The 24,195-nt window shown below is 50.6% G+C and overlaps 1 protein-coding gene across 2 annotated transcripts; it reads right to left on the bottom strand.

The window, feature by feature from the left end:
• Nucleotides 1-2,728: 2,728 nt before the first annotated feature.
• ADAMTS8 (ADAM metallopeptidase with thrombospondin type 1 motif 8) lies at nt 2,729-22,839 on the bottom strand. Of its 2 annotated transcripts, XM_019713971.2 has the most exons (9): nt 21,830-22,839; nt 13,680-13,919; nt 12,712-12,847; nt 11,886-12,053; nt 10,608-10,909; nt 8,440-8,623; nt 5,869-6,041; nt 5,567-5,742; nt 2,729-3,918 (listed from the first exon to the last, which is right to left on the bottom strand). In XM_019713971.2, exons 1-9 carry the CDS (start codon nt 22,574-22,576, stop codon nt 3,348-3,350), a joined length of 2,697 nt encoding a protein of 898 aa, XP_019569530.2. In that variant the 5' UTR covers nt 22,577-22,839; the 3' UTR covers nt 2,729-3,347. The 2 variants fall into 2 exon arrangements, with proteins under 2 accessions (XP_019569530.2, XP_074177528.1); XM_074321427.1 differs by lacking the exon at nt 11,886-12,053 and having other exon boundaries at nt 3,017-3,918; nt 21,830-22,800.
• Between the last annotated feature and the right edge of the window lie 1,356 nt (nt 22,840-24,195).

The raw sequence follows: 24,195 nt of genomic DNA, 5'->3' as shown, positions 1-24,195 counted from the left end.
CTTCACTATTTTCACCTATCTCATGTTTTATTTTGGCCATGTGTTCAGTAATTTAGCTTCAACTCACCATAGAGGCAAAAAGAAGTGATAAGGCTATGGCAGCAGAAATCTGGAAACTCTAGGCTAATACTACGTCAGATTCTCTTTGGTAAATTCCAGATTTCTGCTCACTCTTATAGACAAACTATTCCTACTTTCCAAGCAGCAAAGAGGACTCTGTTACTACCTGGAAGGGCTGGTGATGTGAGGCAAAGCACAAGGAGTAGAGATAGATGGCTGTGGCCTTATGAGCCTCTCACCTGGGGAGGCTCGGACACTGGGAGTCTGGGCTGTGTATGGTAGTCTGGCACCTCTCAGCAACACCGCCTTACCACTTTACAGACTCAAGGATGCAGTGGTGACAAAACCTCTCTCTTTATTTGCCCTAGACCACAAGTTGAAAATATCAAGACAAAGCAAAAGCCAACATATTCTTAAGAACTTTCCTATTGTTCTTGTCTTTTTTTCCTTCTATTTTTTTGCAGGGAGGGGAGGCTTGTCAAAAAAGAGGAGGGCTCCAGAGGAAAGAAGAAGCACTACCTGTTTGGATGCTAAAGGACGAACAGTCCTCATTAAGAGGACCCACTGGTTACAAAGCCCAAACACTAAGTCTCTAGAACCTAGTGGACATCATTAGACAGCACGATGTGGAGGTGGTGGGAAGATGGTCCCATTACCCCGGGAAAATGTTCCTGGGAGAGAAAGGGGGCAGGGAACAGGTATGTTGCATACTTTTGTAAATTCACAAAACCCTCTGGTTGGCTACAGGAGAATAAAGGACAGAGAATACATCCTGGGCAGGGCTTCACTTATCTTGAGGACGAAGGCTGGAAATGAACTTTGATGTTAATGTACCACTTTTGAGATATTTCTGGCAGGTGTCTGCAGGATCTGGATGAATGACCAAGTTACCTGCTGAGTCAGGGCCTCAGGGATTTCCATTAGGAGATACCAGTACCCATTTCCATTAGAAGCACTCACTGGAAAATGCAAATTCTCAGCAGAGGAAATGCAGTCTTTCCTTCTCTGGGCAAAAAAGGTGGTCGTGGTTGGCTGGGGAAAATAATGATGTGGTCTTTCTCTGCAGATCTGCTTTCTGAGTCCCTGAGCTACAGCTGTTGAATTTCCAGACACAAACAAGTATGTATTCTGTGAGCCGTGCCGAGCCCACACAGCAAGGAAGAGCCAAGCTGGATTCCATTCTGCTTTGCACATCAGCAGCTCAGCTGCCAGCTGAACTCCAGGGCAAAAGCTGTGCTGGTAATGATGCAGGCAGGAGGGATGGCACAGCTGGACTGGCATGGGCAGTTAACAGGGGATACACTTGGCTTTGATAGTTTCAGGGAGAATGAGAAATGAAAGGAGATGAAGAATTGCACACATGTATCAGCCTCAAGAAAACCGGCGCACAGCAAGGACAAATCTGGTTTTACTACTCATCACCAACACGCCTGTGTGTGTGCTTGTTTATGTTTAGGTGGGCCTGGCTTCCCACTCGCTAGAGTTAGCAGACAGGAAAGGCAGAAAGACGGGAAAAGTGGTCAACTCTGTCAGCAGCCACCAGGCACCACACAAAGGGGATGAGCTAAGGGCATGGTAGGAGCTGAAATCCTGTTTACCTTTCTTGTGCCCATGGCCTGAGTCCTCCCAGGGGGCCCCTTTTTCTCATTCACATGGGGCTCCATATAATATCCTCTCTACCCATGTCACCATGTATTTGAAGGGGTCTTGAGAGAAAGCTAAAGGAAAGGACAAAGGGGTCAAAAGTGACAAAAAAGAGAAGATGCAAATTTAGATATTTTCCTTCTTTTCCCTAGAATGTCATTTCTTGTTGTCATCTTTCTCCTCATCCATTTATGACCAAGGACTATGTTCCCTCTACACCAGACCATGTGGAAGACGGAGCCAGAGACTTGCTCTGAGCCAGGAAGAGATGAGGAGCTATGGAGTGGAAGACAGGATTTTGGATGCTGTCAGGTAGGTTCCCGGTGGCCAGGAATGGTGAGGAATGCCATTCTGTGTAAGAGGGCTGACTGGGACAGCTGCAAGTTGCTTGGGCCCAAAGAACTGTGAGACAGGGATGGAATGTGGTGTGGAGAGAAGGAGCTGAGGCCTCAGAATTCCTCAGATCCTAAGAGACTCTTGCTATCTCCAGCTGGTCAGCGGGTAAAAGTGAGGATGGGGACGCATGCAGAGGGGCAGGGAATAGTCTTTCTCAAGAAAAACGAGCCCAGAGGCATTGCATAGCCACTATTCCTCTGAGTTGGAGGTTTCTACTAGAGCAGTGGTTCGCAATGCGTGGCCCCCAGACCAGCAGCCTTCACATCCCCTGGGAGCTTGGAAATGCAGACTCTCAGGCCCCACCTAGGACCCGCTGAATCAGAAACTATGGGGGTGGGGCCCAGCAATCTGTGTTTTATGAAGCCCTCTAGATGATCCTAATGCCCACTAAAGTTTGAGAACCAGTCACCTGCGTAACTACTTCATTATGCAAATGTAGAGTTGCCCCAATGAGCTGGATTCAGCTGGCACCTGGGAACCCGGGAGGAAAGCCTGAAGAGACTCAGGCAGGCAAGGTGCCCGCTTCTCTGTGTGTTCAAGGTCAGCTGACTGAGTTTTAGCTTCTGTCCTTGGGCTCTGGATCCCCTGCCCTTTCCAAAGAAATACTGAACCAGACCAGACCACTACATTGGCACAAGATCACACTTTAGTTCAGACACATTTGCATAAATACTTGAAATGGATCCACCCCTGCAGGGGGAAGCCTGAGAACAGGTGGCTGTCCACAGCCCTGCAGCCCTTTAGGCGATGGATTTTAATACTGAAGAGAGTCATGGTCACTTCTGAAGCCTGCTCAGGGGCGCAGCTACAGAGCTTGCTTTGACATTTGCCATTGACCCCCACCCCACACTTCTCTTGGATGAATTTTTTCCCCTCTGAGGTAGATTATTTTTCGGGGAAACCAAATAGAAAACAATTTTTTTTTTTCATTTAACTTTGCTAGTCCTTTGCAAACAGGCTGACTGAGTCTCCTGTTTGGGTCAACAAGTGCACTTTTTACCTTTTAATCTGTGTCCTCTGCTTGAACTCAAGCAAGGTCCCACCCACTAGAAAGCAGACATTAGGATCTGTTGTCCCATCCTCTCTTCTCCTCCCCTTATGAATTCATGCCCTGCTGGAGGGGCCGTGGCAATGGGAGAACTGGGTTGGCCTGCCACCTCTACATGTAGGGTTACCACAGTGGGTATACTAATCTGCACCCCAGCACTCCGAATCCAGGAGCACAAGACTGGCCATCCTCCACTGGGTCAGAGGGGGCATGGCTGGCTTCCACAGGGCTTGGCATCCTCCGGTTTCAGAGCCTTGTTGCAGGTGGTGGAGGTCTGGCCGCTGGAATCCTGGCACTCCACAGTCCGCCGCTGCCAGCCAGCTCCGCAGCTGCTCGAGCACTCAGACCAGTCCCCCAGGACCCATTGTGCATTGAGCAGGGGCTGGATGACGTTGGTGGTGGCTTTCTCTTTGCTGTTCTGTATTCTGAAGTTCACGTCGTTAGGAACAAAGAAGGTATATTTGACTTTGGGAGGAAAGAGCTCACCAGGCACTGTCAGGAGCTGCACGATCAGCGGCTCAGGCAGGGGCCGGAAGCTCTGTAGCCGCTCCAGGGTGGCAATGGAACCACTGTACTTCAGGATGGTCCCCTTCACCAAGATGTCCTGCTCTATGGCAGAGATGGCCAGGTTCCCGTTGAGTAGGTACTGCCCATCGGCGGTCTTCAGTGCCAGGTAGTTGCCATCGTTCTGGACCCCTGGGTGGCTCCGCTGTTTCACATCAATGTTTGTGGCACCAGCTGGGATGGTGACAATGTCGTTGTAGCCATAACTAGGATTGGAACAGAAAGACACCCTTAGGACAAGTGGCTTCCCAGCCCAGAGCTTAAGGAAGTTAACCTGCTGGTGACAGAGGCTGGCAGATGAAAACCACTAGCAAATTATTATGCAGTTGCCTCAAAGTTCTAAATAAATTAGCAGCCGAGGATGACAGGAATGTTTCATACATTGGGCTTTTCATGGGCTTTTGCTATGCCTGGCAACTCTATTTCAAATATTGGGGCTGAGGAGTTTAGATGTGTGGGTATTCACAATAGCAGAGGGAGGAAGGCAGCCCAGAAGAGTTTGAAAAGCTGCGTCAAGGCTGCCAAACCTGGCAGTTCTTGGCTCAAGTGAGATCTCAAACACATTTAGTTCTTTGCGTTAGTATAAAACTTTTCTTGGCCACTTTCATACCCAGAGCTCAAACCCACGTGGGAAAATCTGTTTGACACATACATTCCAAAATCTGACACCTCATTCCACCTCTTAGACTCAATCAGTTCCTAGCATTTGGTTAATATGGCTCTAGGGCAGGAACGAGGGCGATATATCCTGCTTCTGAGGATCCATCTTCTGGGTATGCCCAGACACCATGAACTGTGCTTCTGGGGGGCTAGGATGCTGTTTTGGAAAAATGTTTCATCTCGGTTGTAGGTCCAGGGCTTTATGAGGGCTAGAGAAACCTTAGTTCTTATTCTTGGCATCTAGGGTGAAAGCATTTGCATTTCACAGGCTGGGAAAAAAGTGAAAAGGACTGAGGAACACAGTCAGTCAGTTGGTTCTTCACTATTCTGCCTTACGCCCCGCTGGGGCCAGTTGTCTGCCAGGGGCTGATTCTGTTCTCTGAGCCTGATGAGATGAGGGAGAGAGGCAGAGGGCCTAGTGTGCCTGCATAACACCTGCCCTAGCCCTTCCGCTCTAGGATGTGCAGGAAGGGCAGGAGGAAGAATGTTGAGAAATGAAGAAACCTAGGTTCTCTTCTGGCTGTCATTAACTATCAGTGTGACCTTAGAGGAGTCATGTAATTTTTTCATGCCTTAGCTTCTTCTTCTGTGCACGGGGAATAATAGTGTTGGCCTTCCCCACCGCAGAGTCTTATTTTAGGAATCACACAAGGCCACAGAAGCAAAAGCACTCAAACAAATACTAGAGCTTTATGAACGTAGGGTATTAAGCTATGAAAATGCATCTGGAGTTCTCAGACTTGTGAAGGTACTGAGGGGCTGAGGGCCCCCTCCCGTGTAGCCCTTTCTCTGAAGATCCACCTGCAGGTAGGAGAGACTCGCCAGGTGTTTGGGGAGAGGTCCTTCCCAAAAGAAGCCTGGAAGAGCTGCTTTCTGGCGAAGGTCCCGTTTACTCAGTGTAGCTCTATTGCCGATCGACTCAGAGGTGATCCGTCCCTGTCCATGTGGCCTCTGGCTGCCCTGAGCACGGTCCTCTCTATGGTATGGGCCAGGCCCTGTGCTGAGGGCTCTGCCTCCCATCTTCCAACTCCTTACAATGACTCTGAGATTCAGAGGACTGCCGACATTTTACCAAGAAATGAATGCTCAGTACTCCGTGGGTATTAAGTAGCAGCCACAATTCAAACCTAGACTGACGTGATTCCAAAGCCTGTCTGCTCTTCCACCTTGGTACCTAACTACTGGGAGTCTCACCTGGAAGGGTTGAGGGAACCGGAGACCTTCCTGCATGAATTGCCTTTGCCCCCACACACTCCACATTTGTCCAGCTTCCTAGGTGAGTCCACCACGTGGTCACAGCCAGCTTTGACACACTGACCGTGGACACAGATGGCCAGAGTCTCTGGCCCACACAGGGTGCCGTCGATCACCTATAGCAGGTGAAGGGAAAGGAAGGGAAGGTAAGAGAGGGTATGGCAGGCACAGAGGCAGCCCAAGGAGGGTGGTAGGTGACCTTCCTCCTCATCTGTGGATCTGAGTTCCAGGACGATGCTTACCTTGGCCTCAAACACTTTGAACTCACTCCTCCCGCGGGCTCGGCAGAATAACTTGCAACGATCCCGGGGGGACACCCCTGAGTATTTGGGGACCCACTGCAGGAGGTTCCCATCCATGTCAGTGTAATTGTAGGCATTATACTTCTCACACTGCTGCTCCCGGAAGCTTTTCCCTAAAAAGAGTAAGAAACAGTATGACGTTAACATGCTGTGCTGAAAAAGGGAGGATCTGACTGGAAAAATGCTTGTATTCAAGGCACCTTTCTTGCTCCTGGTTTTAACCCAACCCCAGGACACAGGTCCCATGTCATCTGGGCCCAGCATTGCTAGACACACCTGACCGAGGCCCACATGTACCCTTACTCACAGGAGGAAGGAAAAGAGCATCCAGCTTCAGCTGGGCTTTCTGGGATAAATATCCTTTCCATCTGGGGAAGATATGCATTCTGTTTTACAGACGAATAAACTTAGGTGGGAACAGGGGAACATTTAGCAAGCTTGGAAAGCACAGAATGATGCATGGAACTATGTCTTCAGGCCTCTGCTCTTGTGATCTAACTTGACTTCCTTGGTGACAGTGGACACGGACTCCTAGATCTACAGCTCCAGCTCTGAATCTTGCGCCACATCTCACGTGCTATGATTCTGGGTGTCTATGGGGGACTCCATTTGCAGGTGCTGTGATCACTTCCAGCTCAGCACAGCCCAACTCCGTACAGTTCCTCCATTAGCTGACTTGATTTTCATGTGGTGAGCCCACCACGTTCCAGTCTGAGCCTGAACATTTGAGCATCTACATGCACTATTTCCAACCTGTCATTAAGTCCTGCTGTATTCAGAACAATCTGTGATTTTAATGTCTTCGTCCCACTCTCACCACCTCAGTCCCCCTCTCGCAAGCTGAGGTCTCCTGGCGTCATGCGGGACCAAGTGCCCAGCTTCCTACACACAGCTGTCTCCTCTCCCAACCTGCTGCATGCTGCTTCCAGAACAATCTGTCTGCAGTAAGACATGTTTGGGATTTTCCCCCCACAACCCTGAAATTTAAGCTGCGCTTACTACTGAGGTTCTCCAGCTTAGCTGTACAGCTGCGTGGCCTGTGAAGGGTTTTCGAAATACAGATGGCCATGCTCCACTCATGAGACTGATTCAGTACATCTGAGGAGTCTGGGCCTCTGTATTTGAAAACACTTCCCAGGTGACTTGCCATTTTAGCTTTCATGGACCTTTGTGGTCTGGCCTTGAAATGCTGGTACGTTCTGCTGGACTCCACCTGAGCGAATCATAGCCCCTCTCAAACCTCCCCCTCTCCTGGCACATCCTCCCACACCTCATCACCATCTCAGTCCCTCAAGACTGAGCCCTCATTCCCTTGGAAGCTTTTGACTAGTCCAGCCTTTTCTTGCTCTGAATTCCTAGTAAGCCTGGGGTCTGTACTTCACAGATTAAGTTTTACTTGCTTTGTAAGAGGCGTTTGGATCTCTAGTTAGACTGTATGTTCTTCGAGGACAGAGACCATGCTCTCTGCATTTTTTATGTCAGTTATAACATCTATTATAGTTCTAGCCACACAAGAGGCATTAACAACACTTGTTAATTGAGATGGCGCATCCTCATGCATCTGAAATCATGGTATCACCTATTGTCCGTGTCTACCTGGCAAACTGTTGCAGTGCCAGGCATTGCTTCACCTGTACACCGGCAAACTCGCAATTCTGGGGCACGTTTTCTAGAGCCTCCTGCCATGGCTGAGCCTTCCATCTTGCAAAGCTGTAAAACCTACAGACCCCCCCATTAGACACTAACTCAATGCCAATGAGTCTTTGAATTTGGATGAATCTATTTTAAAGCTCTGCTTGTCTCTTGCTGCTTGCCAATACTTCCCGGAGCCGCACAGAGGGGAGATAAATAAGATGGTAGGGAGAAATCTTCTAATGACTCCCTCTCACCAGCTCGGCTGCTGTCCTTTCCTGTCTCTGACTTAATACATGTGCTTTCTAGCAGGTCAGAATATGCCAAGGAAGGTAGAGGTGGTGTTGCTTCCTGGGAAGTTTCCATCAGGCAGTTGCCATGGCCCCAAGGGAACATGGGCAACTCTTCTCCGAAGGAATGTGCACTAGAATCAGATTCAGAGGTCCTCCCTCCACCATGGGCTGCATGTTGGCTGGAAAGACATTGGAGGTTTGGCTCTGACACTGCTTTGGAAAATACTTCCATTCTACACACAGATGAGGGTTGAGATGCCTCCAGGAGGATTACCATCCTAGACACTAGCCCCCACTGTAAGCCCTCTCCCCTCCAAAGTAAGTTTGGTTGGGAGTGACGTCCTCTGTCTCCACATCTTAGAACACCAGGGCAATTCCTGTCCTTGACTTTGCCACGCTCTCCCAGCACAATGAGAGCTGTCCCAGGTCTCTAAGCGCTGCCCCCAAACTTGGTGTCTTGCAGAGCACATTTATGTCTGGCTCACAGGATAGCTCTGCATCTTGGGAGACCACCCTACTCCTCTGCGGATCTGCGGCAGCAACAAGAGCAGTTGCTCTGGCAGGTGTGGCCATAAGTGGCGATTACCATCAGGGGGGCATTCCTCCGTGTGGCATGACTGGTACTTGGCTCTCCGACCCAAGCAGTATCTTCCTCCATTCTGAGGCTCAGGGTCCTTGCACTCACGGTATGAGAACTGTACTCCTCCTCCGCACGTCCGGGAACATTCTCCCCAGGGTCCCCAGGGAGCCCAGCCTCCGTCCACCACGGCCTGCAACACACAAGGCCACAGTCAGGAGCTGAGGTGTGACAGGCGACCACGGCCCTGACTCCTTTACCTAGTTTTGCTCATCCTGGAGCATGGAGTTCAGCAAACTGCCCTAATCATTTGTTTCATGACTGTGTGGCCTGCTTGGTTATCGGCTTCGTGAACACAGAGGCTGTGCTAGACTTGCTCACGGCTCACTGCCCAGTCAGCATCTAAAACAGTGCCTTGCCCTCAGTAAGGTGCTCAACTTTAGTTGTTGAATGAAACTCTTTTGTGAAAATAAGATTGGGTCTCATGCAGCAGTTCTCCATCGGGGCCAGTTTTGTCCTTTGGGGACATTTGAAAGTGTCTGGAGACATTTTTGTTGTCACAACTGGAGAGGGCATATGCTGCAGGCCTCTAGTGGGTAGAGGACAAGGGTGCTGCGACACATCTAACAATGAACATCCAACAATGAACAAGACAGCCCCCTACGGCCAAGATTTATGCTTTCAATGTCACTACCACTGAAGTTGAGAAGTAAGTCCTGGTCTAAGGAATAACCACTGAGAGGTGTTGCCGCTAGTCTACCAGCTACCAACTACCAGTTCGGTGGTCAGATGATGCCTGGAAAATAAAGAGAGCTGCTTCCAACTTTACAACAGACCTGTGAGAACAAAGCTTTGCCCTTGGTGGGTTCATAGAGTTTTCAAAATGAAAAATTTTCTAAATTACAAAATAATATTTGCTCATATGAAAAATGAAAACTTTAGAAAAGTAGAAAACAAGAAAGTAGCACTTAAAAAAAAAATCACTACCCAGATAAAACCATTGACGTGATTTGCATCAATATCGTTTCATACTCTTGCTCTGGATATATAATCATAAAGATGTAGTGATTTTATTTTACACAGATGTGATTCTGTCATACATAGTATTTTATGATGTGTCCTTTCCCTTTAAAAATAGATGATAAATAGCATCCTATGAACACCTTATGTCAACCTCTCCCTGCACTGAGATTGGCTCTGGTGCCGGGGACACTGGATGGACCCTCTGCCCTCAGTGATGTGTGAAGCGCACGCTACAGGAGAGAGTGACACCTAGAAGAGAAGCTCCATGTCTGAATGGGAGGCGGCTGAGGATAAAGACGTGAATCCTGCCCCGGCTCAGGCTTAGAACGAGTGTGGGGCTTACCTGGCCCCAGCAGGTTCCTGAGACTCAGTGCAAAGGACACACCACTGAGGACAGCCCTGGTGCTCAGGCCACCCTGGTGATTCAATGCTGGGCCGGGACCAGGCTGCGCAATTCAGTGGATTCCATTTCATAGGGATGGCTCAGTGACTCCCAGCAAGAGAAATGTGATCCGCCTCACAGTTTGGAAGTATTAAGAGCAGAGCAAGAAGCGAATCATTTAAAACTCTCAGTGGCATTGCCTTGGTTTTTGTTGTAAATTTATTCTGTCCTGGGCCAAGTTTTCTTTGCCTGTCAGAGGTGGTTCTGATTCCTCCTCCCTCCTCCTCTTTGAGTATGGAATTCCCATAATTAGTCTTATTCCCTTGAACTCTATTTATGACTCAGACATGGGTAGGATATGAATACTTTTCCCTCCTTTGATTGAATGTTCCTCTTCTGAGTTACTTTATCTGTTTATAATAGAATTCAGAATGGCTTCCGTTTATTGAGTGCCCATGTTCTGGTCTTTGTGCTGGAGTGTTTCACAATCATCACCAACCTTCACAAGCCTTCAAGTCAGCTCAAAAGCAATTCTAACAGTGGGAGTTCCCCAAATACCCGGAGCACCGGTAGCGTCATCCATCCAATATGAATACAGCCTCAAAAGGCTCCTCTTGCGTTTGGATAAATACGCTTTGCTTTGTTTGTTACTTAGAAGTCATAGTTGCAGCCTGGCCCAGAGTATCTTAGTTCAAAGTTCTCAAGTGTGGTTTCCTCCTTGAAACTAGCCCTCCTCCCAGCCTCCCCTCTCCCTAACGTGGCCGTCTCTGACCTTGGGCCTCTCCACTTCCTCCTCAGGCAGACAGTTGCCATCCCAGCAGAGGTGCCCAGGCCCACAGGGCGTCCCATCAGCCCAGGGCAGGCTGCCATTCTTTGTGTGACAAAGGGGCTCAGCGCCATCCATGTGGCACCAGAGCTGGGAGCAGATGTCCTGTGCAGAGGTGTTGGGGCAGTGGCGGAATCCCAGCCCAAAGATCTGCTTGCACTGCTGGTCCAGCTCATAGAGGGCCCTGCGGCCCGGGAGGTCTGTTGGGAGGGGCAGGGCTGAGGTGGGAGCGTCGAGGAGACAGTCTCCTGAGAAATGGAAGAAGCAGAGGAATAAGATTAACAGGCCGGAGTTTACATCTCTCAGCTCTCCATTGTTCCCACATTCCCTTTAAATTCCTATCAATGGGGCTTGAGGTCTGGACATCATGAGTTCCTTAACCTCAATCTAAAACCTGTCAACACAGATCATCTATATAGGGCTTTTCCAGTTTTTGACTATCAGTTGACAATTTTTTTTTTTTTTTAGGATTGAGTTTCTTTTGTTATCCAGAACATCTATACTTGTATGTATTCAGTGTTTACCTAGGGAATGCCAGTGAACTGTAATACTAATCTACATCATCGTAATATAATTGGGGGTGTAAATGAGCTCTTAAAAACCATGGTATGCAAAATAAAGCCAAAGTACTGTTGGATAATCTATTATTTTTGTATTATATGTGTCCCTGCCTCCTTCAATGAGAAGAATCAAGACTAAATTGTGTTTTCACTGATTTACTCCACAAATCAAGCTATTTTAACCAGGCATACCACCCCAATCGCACCCCACCCCTTACTCCTTGCTCTCACATGACTAGTCCCTGGCCTCTTTGCTATTTCTAAGCTATCATACGATGTACCACTAAAGATGGAACACTCCCTTCTCTCCTCTGTCCTACAGTCTTCCGTTCCTTCAAGCTCTGTTCAAACTCACTTCCTCCAGACAAACCTTCTCAGACTAATTCCACATGCTTTGTGACTACAAGCTAAATTAGTCCTGCTCTCAGGCCGCTGGAAGATGGGGCAAGGAAGAGCATGCTTTGTGGAAATGGTAAGAAGCCATGGCATGGGAGGCTGGGTGAGAGACACATCTTGGAAGTCTCTTCTGACCCTCAATGGCTATAATGCATTGCGATGGAGCTCAGCCACAAACAGCACAGGAGCCTACAGTGATCTAAGGAGGCCGGCCGGGCAGCGCTCAACCTCCAGCAGCTGGCCAGGGAGAAGCTTGAGGGATGCCTACCATGCCCACCATCCAGGAGCTCCGTGAGGTACATGGCACTGCAAGGAGACCAGGGCAGAGTCTTGTTTAGGTGGACGAAGAGGGGTGCCATCATGTGGTGCTTGCCCATGGGCCCAAAGATCCGTGCACAGGGCTTGGAGTCATCGTGGGGCATGCTGAGGACGTGCCCTGGGGATGGAGAGGGGACCCACAGTCAACACTAATGGCTTCCTTCCATTACTTTGTAGCCCTCCCTACGTTGCTCAGAGGGCTCCCAACGTGGCCCAGCACGCCTTCTCTCTCTCTTGCGACAGAGTGGCACTCTACTGACAGAAGACCAGTCACTAGCTCCTCATGGGAACCATCCTCCCCTTTTTCCTTAAAGATTTTTGTTTCGGGCTGCCCTCTGGGCTTTTCCCTTCCAGGATGCTTTCTCAGAGTACCGAGGAACACTGATATCCCTTTATTTTCTGCCTCAGCCTGTCCTAAACTCATTCACCCCTATATTCGCTTGCTTACACAGAGCTTTCTTGACAATTAATCTTTCCAGAATTCTCACCACTTACAGCATCACAACTTTGCCTGAGTATTTGCTTCATGTTTTGGCATTTTCCTGGTGAACTCTGACGATGGTCCAGGCCACTATTTTGATCATCTGGCCTTATGCTCAGGGTGGGAATGGAGAAAGCACAATATCTATTTGCATGCAATTACTCTGTCAGAATTATGAGAGGAAATTGGCTAAATGTGAGGGGCTGCATATCCCTTAGCACCTGCGTGCACTTGGGTTTGGAAGAGGCGCTTCCCTCTGACACAACAGAGTAGTCTTGGGCAGGGCAGCGCTTACCTAGCTCATGGGCCAGAGTGTAGGCTGCCTGGAGCCCCTCGTCCTCGATCACAGAGCAGCTCTTGTTGGGGTCACAGATTGTGCCGATGTCTGCCACGCCCAGGGTGTCACACATCCCCTCCTTCCCACAGAAGTTCTGCGTGGCAGAGAGAGCGAGAGTGTAAGAACAGACACGGAACAGAACACCTTCCTATTCCTGCTCCTTCTGAGTCAAAGGAAACATTTTAAGCCAAAAGCCCTATTTCTTCCCAAATAGGGAAGACGCCTGTTTCTGTTTCTGCGTTGACATGTCCTAGGGCTGGCTGGGACTTGGGCAGCTTGTTTTGGGAGGCAGGACAGCACAATGGTTAAGGATACTGACCCCACAGCAAGACTGCCTGGGCTTGACTATGGGTGCTGCCACCGTGTGCTGCTTCATGCCTAGTTTCTTCAGCTGTAAAATGGGCTGACAACTGGACTTGCCTAGTGAGGGTGTTGTGAGGACAGGAGTAAACAGGCCCTGGTGCACATTAGTACACTCTCTAGCCTTCCAGAAGCTGCTGGTTTCAATCACATCTGATAGGTGGGTAGCCTCCTTATTTGGGGAAATCTTGGGGGTTAACCCCCTGGTTACCTGCTCCTATGTTTCTATGTTTAACAACCATTGTAGATGGGCTGTCTCTCTTAATTCCAGCTCCACATCTCTCATTGGGCAGCATGAGCCCATTTCTTCTTGTTATGACCTCAGTAGACAGCTGGTCACAAACGTTTGGAAAAGAGCCCTTACAAGATTCCTCTCCTTCCCTTGCAAATACCTCACACTTATCCTCATAACCTCCTCCTCATCATTCCACACATGAGGCTCCTGGCGTCCAGCTGGGGCCAGCAGGGAGACATTGCCCATGTTTGGGCAGGCCTAGTGGTCCTCCTTTTGATCTGCCCACCCTGCCTCCCTTTCTCCCCGGGGTTTCCGGAGCCTGCTCACAGACCTGTCTGGTGAGCAGAATGGCTGTGTCAAAGTGCTCTGGATGCCGGTCGCTGGGCTGGTTGAAACGCCGTTGCCAGTTGCAGAAGTTGCGCAGTGTAAGCCCACCATTGTCAGACACTTCTGGGCCCCATTTCTCATCTTCCACTATCAGCACTTTCACTACCACCAGGTTGATGGCGTTCCTAATGCTGGGGTGCTTGTAGATGCGGGCCGCCACGGACATTAGTGTCAGGATATGGTTCTGTCGGGAAGGAGGGAATAGGAAGAGTGAAGGGTTCAATATCCTGGCCCGTTGCCTGTCCATGGTCATCATTCCTTGCTATACATCCCATGTGCCCTGCTCTGTGCTGAGGGTCTGATAAACGGTATCTTGCTGAAAACTCACACCCCCAAGGTCCTGGCACTACTTCCCTTCATTTTACATAAAGGAAAATTGAGTCTCAGTAGCTGGCTCAAGATCACAGATCTGATGAGTGCATAGCCAACATCTGAACTCAGCCCACCTGGCTCCAAATCTTGTGCATGCATTTAACATCTTGAGCAGGCACATATTACTATGTAAATAAAAATTAATTAAAGTTCAATAAAATCAAAATTACAGCTGCCCTGTCACACTGATGACATTTCAAATGCATCAATAGCCACCTATGGTTCGTGGCTACTGTATAGGACTGAGCACACAGAATGTTCCATCATCACAGAAAGTTTTACTGGACAGCAGTGGTTATTCTGCCTTGACCTTAACAACAACTGTCTCCTGCCAGCCATCCCATTCCTTCTCCATTCTCAGCCCAGTAGCAATTATCTGAGTGTTCAAGGTTAGTACAATTTCCTTCTTAGAATCCACCAGAGCATTTTCCTGATGTCTGCTGGGGTGACTGCTACTCTTCAGAATGGGAATGTTAACCCTGAAAACTTTGCTTTAATAATAATGACTAACAATAGCTACTTTGTCCCAGGTACAGGGCCCACACTTTACATTTGTCATCTCATTTGTCATCACCCTGTGCAGTAGGTATTGTAATCCCCATTTTATGAATGAGGAGGGGGAGTCACACAAGTTAGACAACTTGTCTAAGGCCACACAACTCTTCAAACCAGGATGCAGCCCAGGCCTGTCTGTCTGTCTGTCTCTGAGGGCCACACTCTTCTCATTAAGTTTTCCAGCGTTTGGCCTTCTGGGTTTTGCCTGGACAGCCCTGAAGTGTTTATTCCCTTCTGCCTGGGGATTGAGAAAATCCAGGGGGCCTCAGGCGCTTAGGATCACACCTTTGGTCTCACCCAGGCCAGATAAAGTTGTCTACGTTATTGCTTGGCCTCTGTCCTGTCCCTGGGCTGCCAGCTGCTCCCAGGGCTTTGGAGGAGGCCACATTAGAGCTCCTTCTCCTGCGTCAGCGACCTCTAAAAGTGAGTTCTCTTGGATTATTTTGTAGAAGAGGAGACAAAGGGGCAGAGGCACTTGTGCCTTCAGCCAGGAGTGTGGCCAGCTGAGCTGCCACGCACTTGCCCCCTGCTCCCTATCCCCTAGGATACCATCTCCTGTCAGCTCCCTATCCCCTAGGATGCCATCTCCTGTCAGCTCCCTATCCCCTAGGATACCATCTCCTGTCAGCTCCCTATCCCCTAGGATGCCATCTCCTGTCAGCTCCCTATCCCCTAGGATGCCATCTCCTTTCTTCTCGCCAGTGGTCTGGAAGGTGGGAGTGGAAAGAGGGCAAAGGAGGTTGAAAGGCTAGAGAGGGACATTCCATCGGTTGAGGCCATGTGTGGGAGTTCTAGATGAAGCCCATTATTTGTGAATGGGATCTGTCTGTTCACCTCACAGGCAACAAGCCAGGTATTTTGTAAGCTCTACAAACAGAGATTGGCAGGTTACAGAGCGTGTCAAGCACTCTAGCTATGTTTAGGCTGATGTAAACATCTTATCAGCAAAGCTAAAACTTGGCACTTGCTCCTATAGTTGGATTCCTAAGGGGAAAAAGCAATCACATCATTATGCAACTGGGGGTGAGGGCTGAGGAATGGTGGCTTGCTGAGGCTACTTCCTGTCCAGGCCTTCACTGTTCCCTGGGGGCAGAAAGAGTCTTCTGGTCTCCTGCTCTAGGAAGGGCCAGAGTCTGATGGGCCAGGGACCAACTCCTGAGATTTCTTCTGAAGCAACCGCAACTCTCCTCACAAGATTACTTCCCTTTGAGTCTCAATTTTATAATCTCAGAATTGGGGAGATTATATTTTACAAAGAAGGTGTGAAGAGAAGAGATGCCAGCTGTTCAGCATTGGTCCCAGAAGGCACAGTAGAAAGAATCAAAGACTTGAGGTTTAAGAAGGGTCTGTGTTCTCAAGCTGAGCAGATCAGACTGAGGCTCTCAGGCGAGGCAGCTGAGTGAGCACCAAGCAATGGCCACTTCCCCAGTGAAAACCAAAGGCACACGTGGGTAAACTGCTATAATAAGGATGGGGTGAGGCATCAGGGGAGGGGCTTCCCAACACTATGGTTTTCAGGGAGTTTCCTCCTTTGCCCTTAGGGGGGCTCATAGCATTTCCAAACACTGAATGAATAACTGTTGGGCTGAGCCAGCTTGAAAGCCATTTTCCTTCAAGGCAGGGGGTTAGACCGGAGGACATTTGAAAGTCCTCTCGCTGCTATCTCTGAAGATAATTTCTATTGCAAGAGGGCTGCAAGGACGATGTGGCCCTGTGTTTCAATTAAAATCCCAAATCCTGGTCCTGCTTACCTCTCCTTCTTTGTCTCACTGAACTTTTGGAGACAGGAAGGGCCGCCATGCCCACCGTGAGCTCCTCTGAGAAACAGTGGCAGGAATGCCTGACATTTGAATACATCTCATAGCTCCCCAGGGGGAAGGATCATTGGGCCCCAGGTTGGGTGGGTGGCCCTGAATCTGTGAGCCTCTGATTCTCTGCCAAACCCCTGGGTCAAAAGGGCAGGCCTGACTTACAGTCCCACAGGGAGCGGGCCCAGGAGCCATCAAGGAGGAGGTCAGATGGCACGATCCACCACCGGGTGTCTATTTATACCTCCCTGTGCACCACATGAGTGCAGGCTGCTTGCTGAGGCATGTGAGTAAGATTATGCCACCCCTGCTGGGGGAGTGGGGGCCCCAGCAGACAACCTCCCACAACCACACAGGTAGGTCAGATGGAGCCCATGGCCAGCCAGGCCAGCAGTGGTCAAACAACCCTGCTCTTCAGTGACTTGGGCATCTGATGCCCTTAACTCTTGTTAGGGAAGGCAGGGAGTCTTTCAGGGCGTCTCCTTCTCTGTTGGCATCCCAGGACCTGGAGAAAAAAAATGTCCTAGCCAACTTGGCTGGGACACAGCCCTTTTTGATTCTTTGAGCTACAAATGAGGAGATCCCACCTCAGAGCTCTGGTGCGGTCAAAGCAACGAGAGTGGGAGTCTAGGGGAGGCTGGGCCTGGGCCAAGCACATTTCCAGCAGCTCCTTCTGCTCACAGCACCACCTGTTATGCTTTGCTCATTTACTGTTCATACTGTGGATCCCCTGCGTTTCTGTGAAGCACGCCCGGAAGAGGCAAGGAGAAGAAGCGTGAGAATGTGGAAACCCTCTCACTTCAGCAACTGGTGCCATATTTTTTCTTTTATCCTTCTGAGGAGCAGAGAGGGTCTTGCACATAAGTCTTTCATCTCTCCTTGTTCTCAAAACAACAAGGACAATGCCACCTTTCCGAAGCACACCCTTACCAGAACCACAAGAAGTCCAGTGCAACTCTGAGCCAAGAAAGCTGGAAAGGAAGGCCTCTCAGCTGTGTGGGACAGCAGAGCGGACACAGCAGTGGTTGCCTATGATGGCGTGTGACCACATTTCCTCTTATTCTGACAAATAGCATCACCAAAGGCAACTCTAGTATCAGCTATGCTTTTTTGAGCACCTACTATGTGTCAGGCACTGGGTTGGCTGCTTTCTATATTTTATTTTATCCTCAGCACAATGACAGGACATTGATATAACTTCTTATTTTGCTGGTGAAGAAACAGAGGTACAGAGAAATTGGTAACTTGCTCAAAGACACTCAGTTATTTCTATTACCCTTCAAAGTTTATGCTTTTAATCACTACACTGACTGCCATCCGTCTTTGCTGCCTCAAGGAAAACTACAGGACAGATGAGGCAAACCCAAAGCATGCAAGTTAGCAAGCTTGCCCTGACATGGTTTATGCACAGCTCCCCACCTTCCAGGGGAGGTGGAATTGGCAATTAAAGATCTTTGGTTATTAAGGCATTTTCTTTGGAAAACACTTCATATTGTTGATCATTCTCACCGCAGCAGGCAAAAGAGATGGAAAGTGCTCATTCTTTTGCCAGTGGAAGAACATAATTCACACATACATAATACTTGTCTCTCACCTCTGAAGACTTGGGTAGCTATGGAGCGAATGGGGCATGCACCTGCTTCTGTTATTACCGACAGCAGGACACTTCTGAGAGTGAGAGATGATACTATTAATTATGTCAGAACAGGCCTAAACCGGGGTTGTGCTGGGCAAAGTGGGATACATAGTCACTTTAGTGTTAGGGCTTGTGTGGAATATTTTCTCCAATATGGGTCATGGGGAGATGAAATGGCTGTGACTTAGCCCTTCTCTGAAATCATATGCTAGTAGCCTGACATTTTGGGAAACCTGTCGTCTGCTCTGGGAATGGTGAGTGGCACTCCTAGGACCCTCTTTTTGAGAAGAGAATTCAGAAGCTCAGCTTTTAGCTGATCCACTGGCAGGACAGATTTCCCATACTGAGCATGGGTGCTGTGCAGCCCCGACTCACTCCTCTCCTGCTCCGGTTTCATCTAGGGAGCAATTAAGCAGCGGCCAGATGCAGACAGAGTTAATGGTCTCTTCCGAGGTGGTCCCTCCTTTCAGAAAGACCCCTTTGTCTGGCCTCCTTCACTCTGAAACCAGATAAGAAGGTGGGAGGCAGAGGCCCTTCTGTCAAGGGATTAAGTGAACTCAAGTGTATGAAGTTCTGGAAAACTTCATTGTCACTCCACAGTGAGACCAGCCTCAAGCGTGGCTGGTTCTTTCTCTCAGCCTTGACGCTGGTTTCTTCTCAGGATTGGGAGTCCCACTTGGCTGGGCATCTTTGGACTGCTGGAGTCAAGGACCCATTTCCACAATACAGACAAGTATCAGGGGTAAACAGGGCCACAGAGTCACAGACTCTTGAGAGAAAGACAGCATGGCACAATAAAAAGAGCATTGCATCTAGGTTCAGGAGACTTAGGTTGCAGACCCAGCCCTGCCGCTCACTTACTAGCTGTGTGACCGGGAGACAGTCACACACAAGAGTTGGACTTTCTTCCTCTGCCTCCCTCATAAGTATTACTGCTGAGGTGATGCATAGAAACCACTCTGCAAACTGAGCGCACCCAGAGTGGCTTCTCCACCTAGTGCTAAACTTCCCAGAAGACTCATCATGAAGCAGCCTCACATTACCTAGTCTAGGTGTCTCTCTTCACAAATGAGGAAATCCAAGTCCTCAAGAGGGTAAAGTTTCTCTTCACTCTCACCACATGTCCCCAGTTGCTAAGACACCCCCAAGTGCCTCCATATTTGTGAATAATCTCTCCAGGAGACTCCTGGGAGAGTTATTTATAAAGAACTGGATTCTATTTGGGGAGATGGGTTGGGGTAGGCAAGGTCTTGGGGAACCAGAACTTGACATTCACCCTTGACTGAGCTCATGGACCCGTTTAGGAAGCCCAGGGGATTGAACCAAGAAGTTCAAGTTCATCCTGTGGCATCTTTACAGCTGGTGAGCAGTCAGAGCAGAGGGGTCAGTGGGAAGTCATAGAAACAGCTGTGCCTCAGTCCCTGCCCCACCCTAGCATGGTGACAGCAGGAGTCATGTGACAGGTGCGCTGTGAGGCAATGAGATCAAGGGGGAATTGACAGGTCTGGTCCAGCTGAGAGAAAACTTTTCTTTCAGGTGTAAGATCTAGCAGTAGATGCCGCAGGGAGAGGAACTCAGCCTGCACAGGTGCCTGATACCCACTGTGATGTGCTTTCCTGACACAAGTAGGCTGGGTGGGTGTAGAGATGCTTGTCTGTGAATATATGTGGAAGGGGAGGGGATGGGACAAGCATGAGCTCGGTCCTCCAGCCAGGCATCATACGAGGGTGGTAGAGCTCCTGGGTGGCTCTATGAAGAGAAAGCAGACTTGTCCGGTGGAGCAAAACCCAGCCCAGCCTCCTGCTTCAGTGGTTTGGGCATCCTGGAGCCTGTTTCTACATGGCTTTGGTGTCTGGAGAGACCAAGTATGGCCTTGAGGCAAATAATCAGTATCTTAAGTGTCTACATGAAGAACTCAGAGAGTGAGATGGTCAGAAGGCATTAGGCAGGACATTTTGGCTCTGGAGACAGACAAATAGTTACTTTTTCTGCTGCTTCTCCATGTTCTTGTTGTTTGTACCTCCTGGCTCTCAGGCAGATGTCAGACCCTGGTCCAAGTATGGGGCAGGGGCTCAGAATCTCAGTTCTTGGTTTGCAATGAATGTACTTCAGCCTCTTTCGGATGGAACCTCCTAGTAGCCAGCATGGAGGTCCTAACGGGAGATGGGAGAAGCCTCTCCCGCCACCCTTTCGAGGACTTGCTTGGGGAAAGTGGTCTGAGAAGGCAGGTGGTGCCTCCCCTCTCTCTCAGGGTAGGCAGGGAAACAGATATTAAGTCAGCATAGATCCGAAGTCTGTGGGGCAGACCAGCCTGAGGACTCACAGCTGCCTTGCCATCCTCAGGGAGAAGTGAACACAGTGCACAGGGGAGCCTGCCCAAGGTTTAACTGGCCCCGGCAGTGGCCAGAAGAGCAGCCACATGGACCTCTCACCCTATAGTGCTTCCCATCTGTTCATCTAGAATGCATTTCCCAGTGATTGCAGAGTGAGAAAGATGGGATGAGAAACAGAAGTGCCAACTGCACCTCACCTGGGCTGTTCTGCACGGGTGATGCTGAAAGGCTTGGTGCCCCCAACAGTCAGGCACAGACTGAGCCTAGAATAGGGTCCCTGGCCAAGATTGCCATCACTGAAAAAGCATTAACTGAGCTGCAGCAGGGGCCAGGATCCCTGTTTCAGAGCACCATGACCTTCAGGAAGGTTAGTTCTTTTCTACCTGACACATCACTGGGTCTGTGCTCCCAGGGGAAGAGAAAGTGCAGCCCCTACACTTCACATGGTGCTTGAAGGAGGTGCTGGGGCCAGGGTGACACAGACACCTCCTGCTGAATCTGCACCATCTTTGAGTCTAGTTAGAAACCATCTGGCTACAGGGGTTATTCCCTGCACTGTTTTCTTGCCTCAGCTTAGAGAACTGTTGTCTGGGCTTAGAGCCGCTAGGGTGGACCAAGTATAGTTCTGGCTCCACTAGGAACAGTAACTGAAAGAGTTCATATCCTCCCATATCTCCCCTCCCTTTCCACTGAAGCTTCAGTTTCCCGGGCTGAGCCCCCAGGCAGAAATCCTGTTCCCCTCCCTTCTACTCTGATGCTGGCAGTTCCAAGTTCTGCAGGGCTGAGAGCCAGGTTGGCAAGGTAGTCCACACCCCCTGATCAGAACCAGCTGGGCACACAGAAATGGGGCAGCCCCTTTGGAGGTTCAAATCCCTCCAAACAATGTCTTTTATTTATGACAACTGCAGTTCTGTACTCAAGGGGAATGAAATAGCCACATTTTTCCACGAGAGACTCTCAGGTCTGGAGACAGTAGAGGGCTGAGAAATGGGGGGTGAGGTGGATGTTCTTTCAAAACGTTCAGTTTTCATCTATTTTGGGAGAGGCAACTGCGGGGTGGGGGGGAGTGCTTTAAAAACACACTTTCAGTTCAGTTTGCCAAGTGCTGCAGGAGATTCGGATGGGAGGGATGGGGGTGAGCAGCACAGAGAGGGAAACGTCCTGGACCTTCACTCTAAATTGGAAGGGACATAGCGGGGAGGGGCAGTAGGTAGCCCAGGTGTCAGAGGTTAAGAAAACAGTTCCTGCGCTTTCTCAGAAAGGGAAGAACCTTGTTTGGGGTCGGTCTTGGGAGGGCGAAGAACGTTTAGGGTTTTCTCAGAGGGACAGGGAAGGGAAGACTTTGGAGACTGGGAGGTGACTGGGGGATTCTGGGCAAAGCGACTCCTACCTGTAGACCGGCTCCATAGAAGGCCGCCATGGACGCATCCGCCACCAGCAGCGTTTCCACGAAGCGAGCCTCAGACACAAACCGCTTGGTCCTACTCGTGGCCCCTAGGGGTGGTGGCAGTTCGCTGTCGCCTGCTTCCTCTTCTTCGCCCTCCTCCTCGTCTGCCTCCTCCTCCTCTTCCTCCTCTCGCTCGTGGTTTCTCTCCTGTCTCTGACCGTTGCCATTCTGCACCCCCCAAAACTCGGGTCCTCGAGGGAGGGGATGGGCTTGAGCGCGCCGCGCCCCGGATCCCCAGCGCAGCAGGCGGTGCGGCCGGTGCAGGGAGTCCCCCGCGCCCTGCGGCTGGATGGTGAACTCCTCGCCGTCCAGTAGGAAGGAGCCGGTCAGCCCGCCGCACAGGCTGACTGCTGCTAGCGACTCCGGCTCCCTGTTCACGGTGCCGGAGAAGAAGCAGTCCCGCAGCTCGCGCTCGCCCCCGGCCGCCCCTCCAGAGCTCCCGAGACGCTGGATCTTGAACTCGGGAGCCAGGAAGCTGGCGTCGGGCGCTAGGCGCAGCACGAAGCCCTGGCCGAAGGCGGACAGGTGGAGCGCCAGCTTGCCAGCGCCGTCCGCCCACCGCATGGGCACCACCAGCTCCGAGGCCGGGCCACCGGCGCCGGCCCGGGCCGGGGCGCTGCGGGCGAGCGGCGGCAGCAGCAGCAGCAGCAGCAGCAGGAGCGGCGGCCACCGGGGAGCGGCGCGGGGCATGGGGGCTCCGTCTGGGGCGCGCGAGAGGGAAGAAGCCTGCCCGGTGCGGGCAGGTGCTGGAGGCGCAACGCTGCCGGGCCGCTCCCTCCAAGAAAAAGGAAATCAATCAGGTCGCTGGGCGACTCAGCCTGTGGGGGCCTGGCGGCGGCGCGGTCCCCTGGCGGCCCCTGCGGTCGCTCAGCCCGCTCCTCCGCGCCCGCCCGCCCGCGGAGCCGAGCGCAAGCAACTGGGCCTGATGCCGCTCGCGCCCGCCCTCCGCCCCTGCCTCCTCCCCACCCCGGGAAGCACCGAGTGGGCTGCCGAGCCCTTCGTATTTATACTTCCTTCCCGGCTTTGACACAAGAGGTTTATTTTTGATCTCTCACTATTCCCGTTTCCCCTCCCCTGGGATCGGAGAGAGAAACTGAACAGAGGGAGCGAGAGAGGAGAGGGAAAACAATTGGGGGATGAAGCGTAACACTAATCAGGAATCAGCGAGACTCGCTCCCCTCCCCACCCCACCTCTCCCCCCTTCCCTTTACGCATGGCCCCACATTAACTCCTACAGGGCTGGACTGGGCCTTCAGGCAGAGTCCTTAGGGAGGCCCCAGTCGTTCCCTCCTTTAAGGTCAAGTGCCCAGGACACGTCCTCCGAAGTGACTCCTGCCCTGGCCCCAGCGACAGTATTCGGATCCCATCACAGCCACTTTGGGCATCCGATTGTGTAGAAGAGAGGTCCCCTTGGAGAAGGTTCCAGAGCTTTTAATTGTGAAGCAAAAGAGAGAGGTGAGATAGGTCATACTAAAATCATGCACCCCACTAAAAAACACATTTTCACCCCAAGTTGGGGATGGGGAAAAATACCACCTGGTTAAGGAAACAAGGACTCTGTTACTGCTCCTTTCCCCGATGGGGCTGGGGGTGGGCTGTGTGCGCTGGCGGGGTACAGCCCAGCACAGGGGTAAATTACTAGAAGTGAGGTTGTTGGCAAAGTGGAATCACCCAGAAGGAAGGCAAGCGTTTCCCTAGGAGGGCAGCAGATCACCAGGAACTGCATGTCTGGCCCTGAAAACTTGACTGGAGCACTGCTCAGTTGCCCCAGAGGATTTCATGAAAGGTGGCAAGCCCTCTTTCACGGCACCTGCCCACAACTGTGGTTACAAATGTGTATGAGAGTTTATTCATTCTGTCCCACACTGCCACCTCTCCCTGAGGTGAAGGGACTGAAATGCAAAGAGAGGAATAGTATAGTCTACAGCCCTCGCTCAAAACCACAAAACACAGAACCCTAGTCTTAATGGCACAGGTCTGGATTGGATTCAGGGTCCTGTTCATTAAGTATGGGCTCCAGAGACGCCCCTCTCTTCCTGCGCTTTGAGTTGTTGGAATGGGAGATTCAGGGGGATGAGGACCTTTATAGTCCTCTGCCAGGACCCCCTCCCACCCACACACCTCACCAACTACCTAGTTCTCTGCTTGTGTTGTGGGCACTGACGGTTGAAGTTGTCCCTGTTTCTTCTTAGCCCATCAAAATCCTTTCAGCAGCTATGGAGGCTCAGCATACATGTGACTGTCAGAGCTTGTTACCTCCAAGCAGGAGGCTCTCACTCCCACAAAAGTACTTTTGCAACTACAGAAGT

The sequence above is a fragment of the Rhinolophus sinicus genome, linkage group LG16, assembly GCF_036562045.2.
Source record: "Rhinolophus sinicus isolate RSC01 linkage group LG16, ASM3656204v1, whole genome shotgun sequence".
Classification (NCBI taxonomy): domain Eukaryota; kingdom Metazoa; phylum Chordata; class Mammalia; order Chiroptera; family Rhinolophidae; genus Rhinolophus; species Rhinolophus sinicus.
Note: the sequence above shows the minus strand (reverse complement) of the source record. Positions and strands in the feature narration are given on the sequence as shown.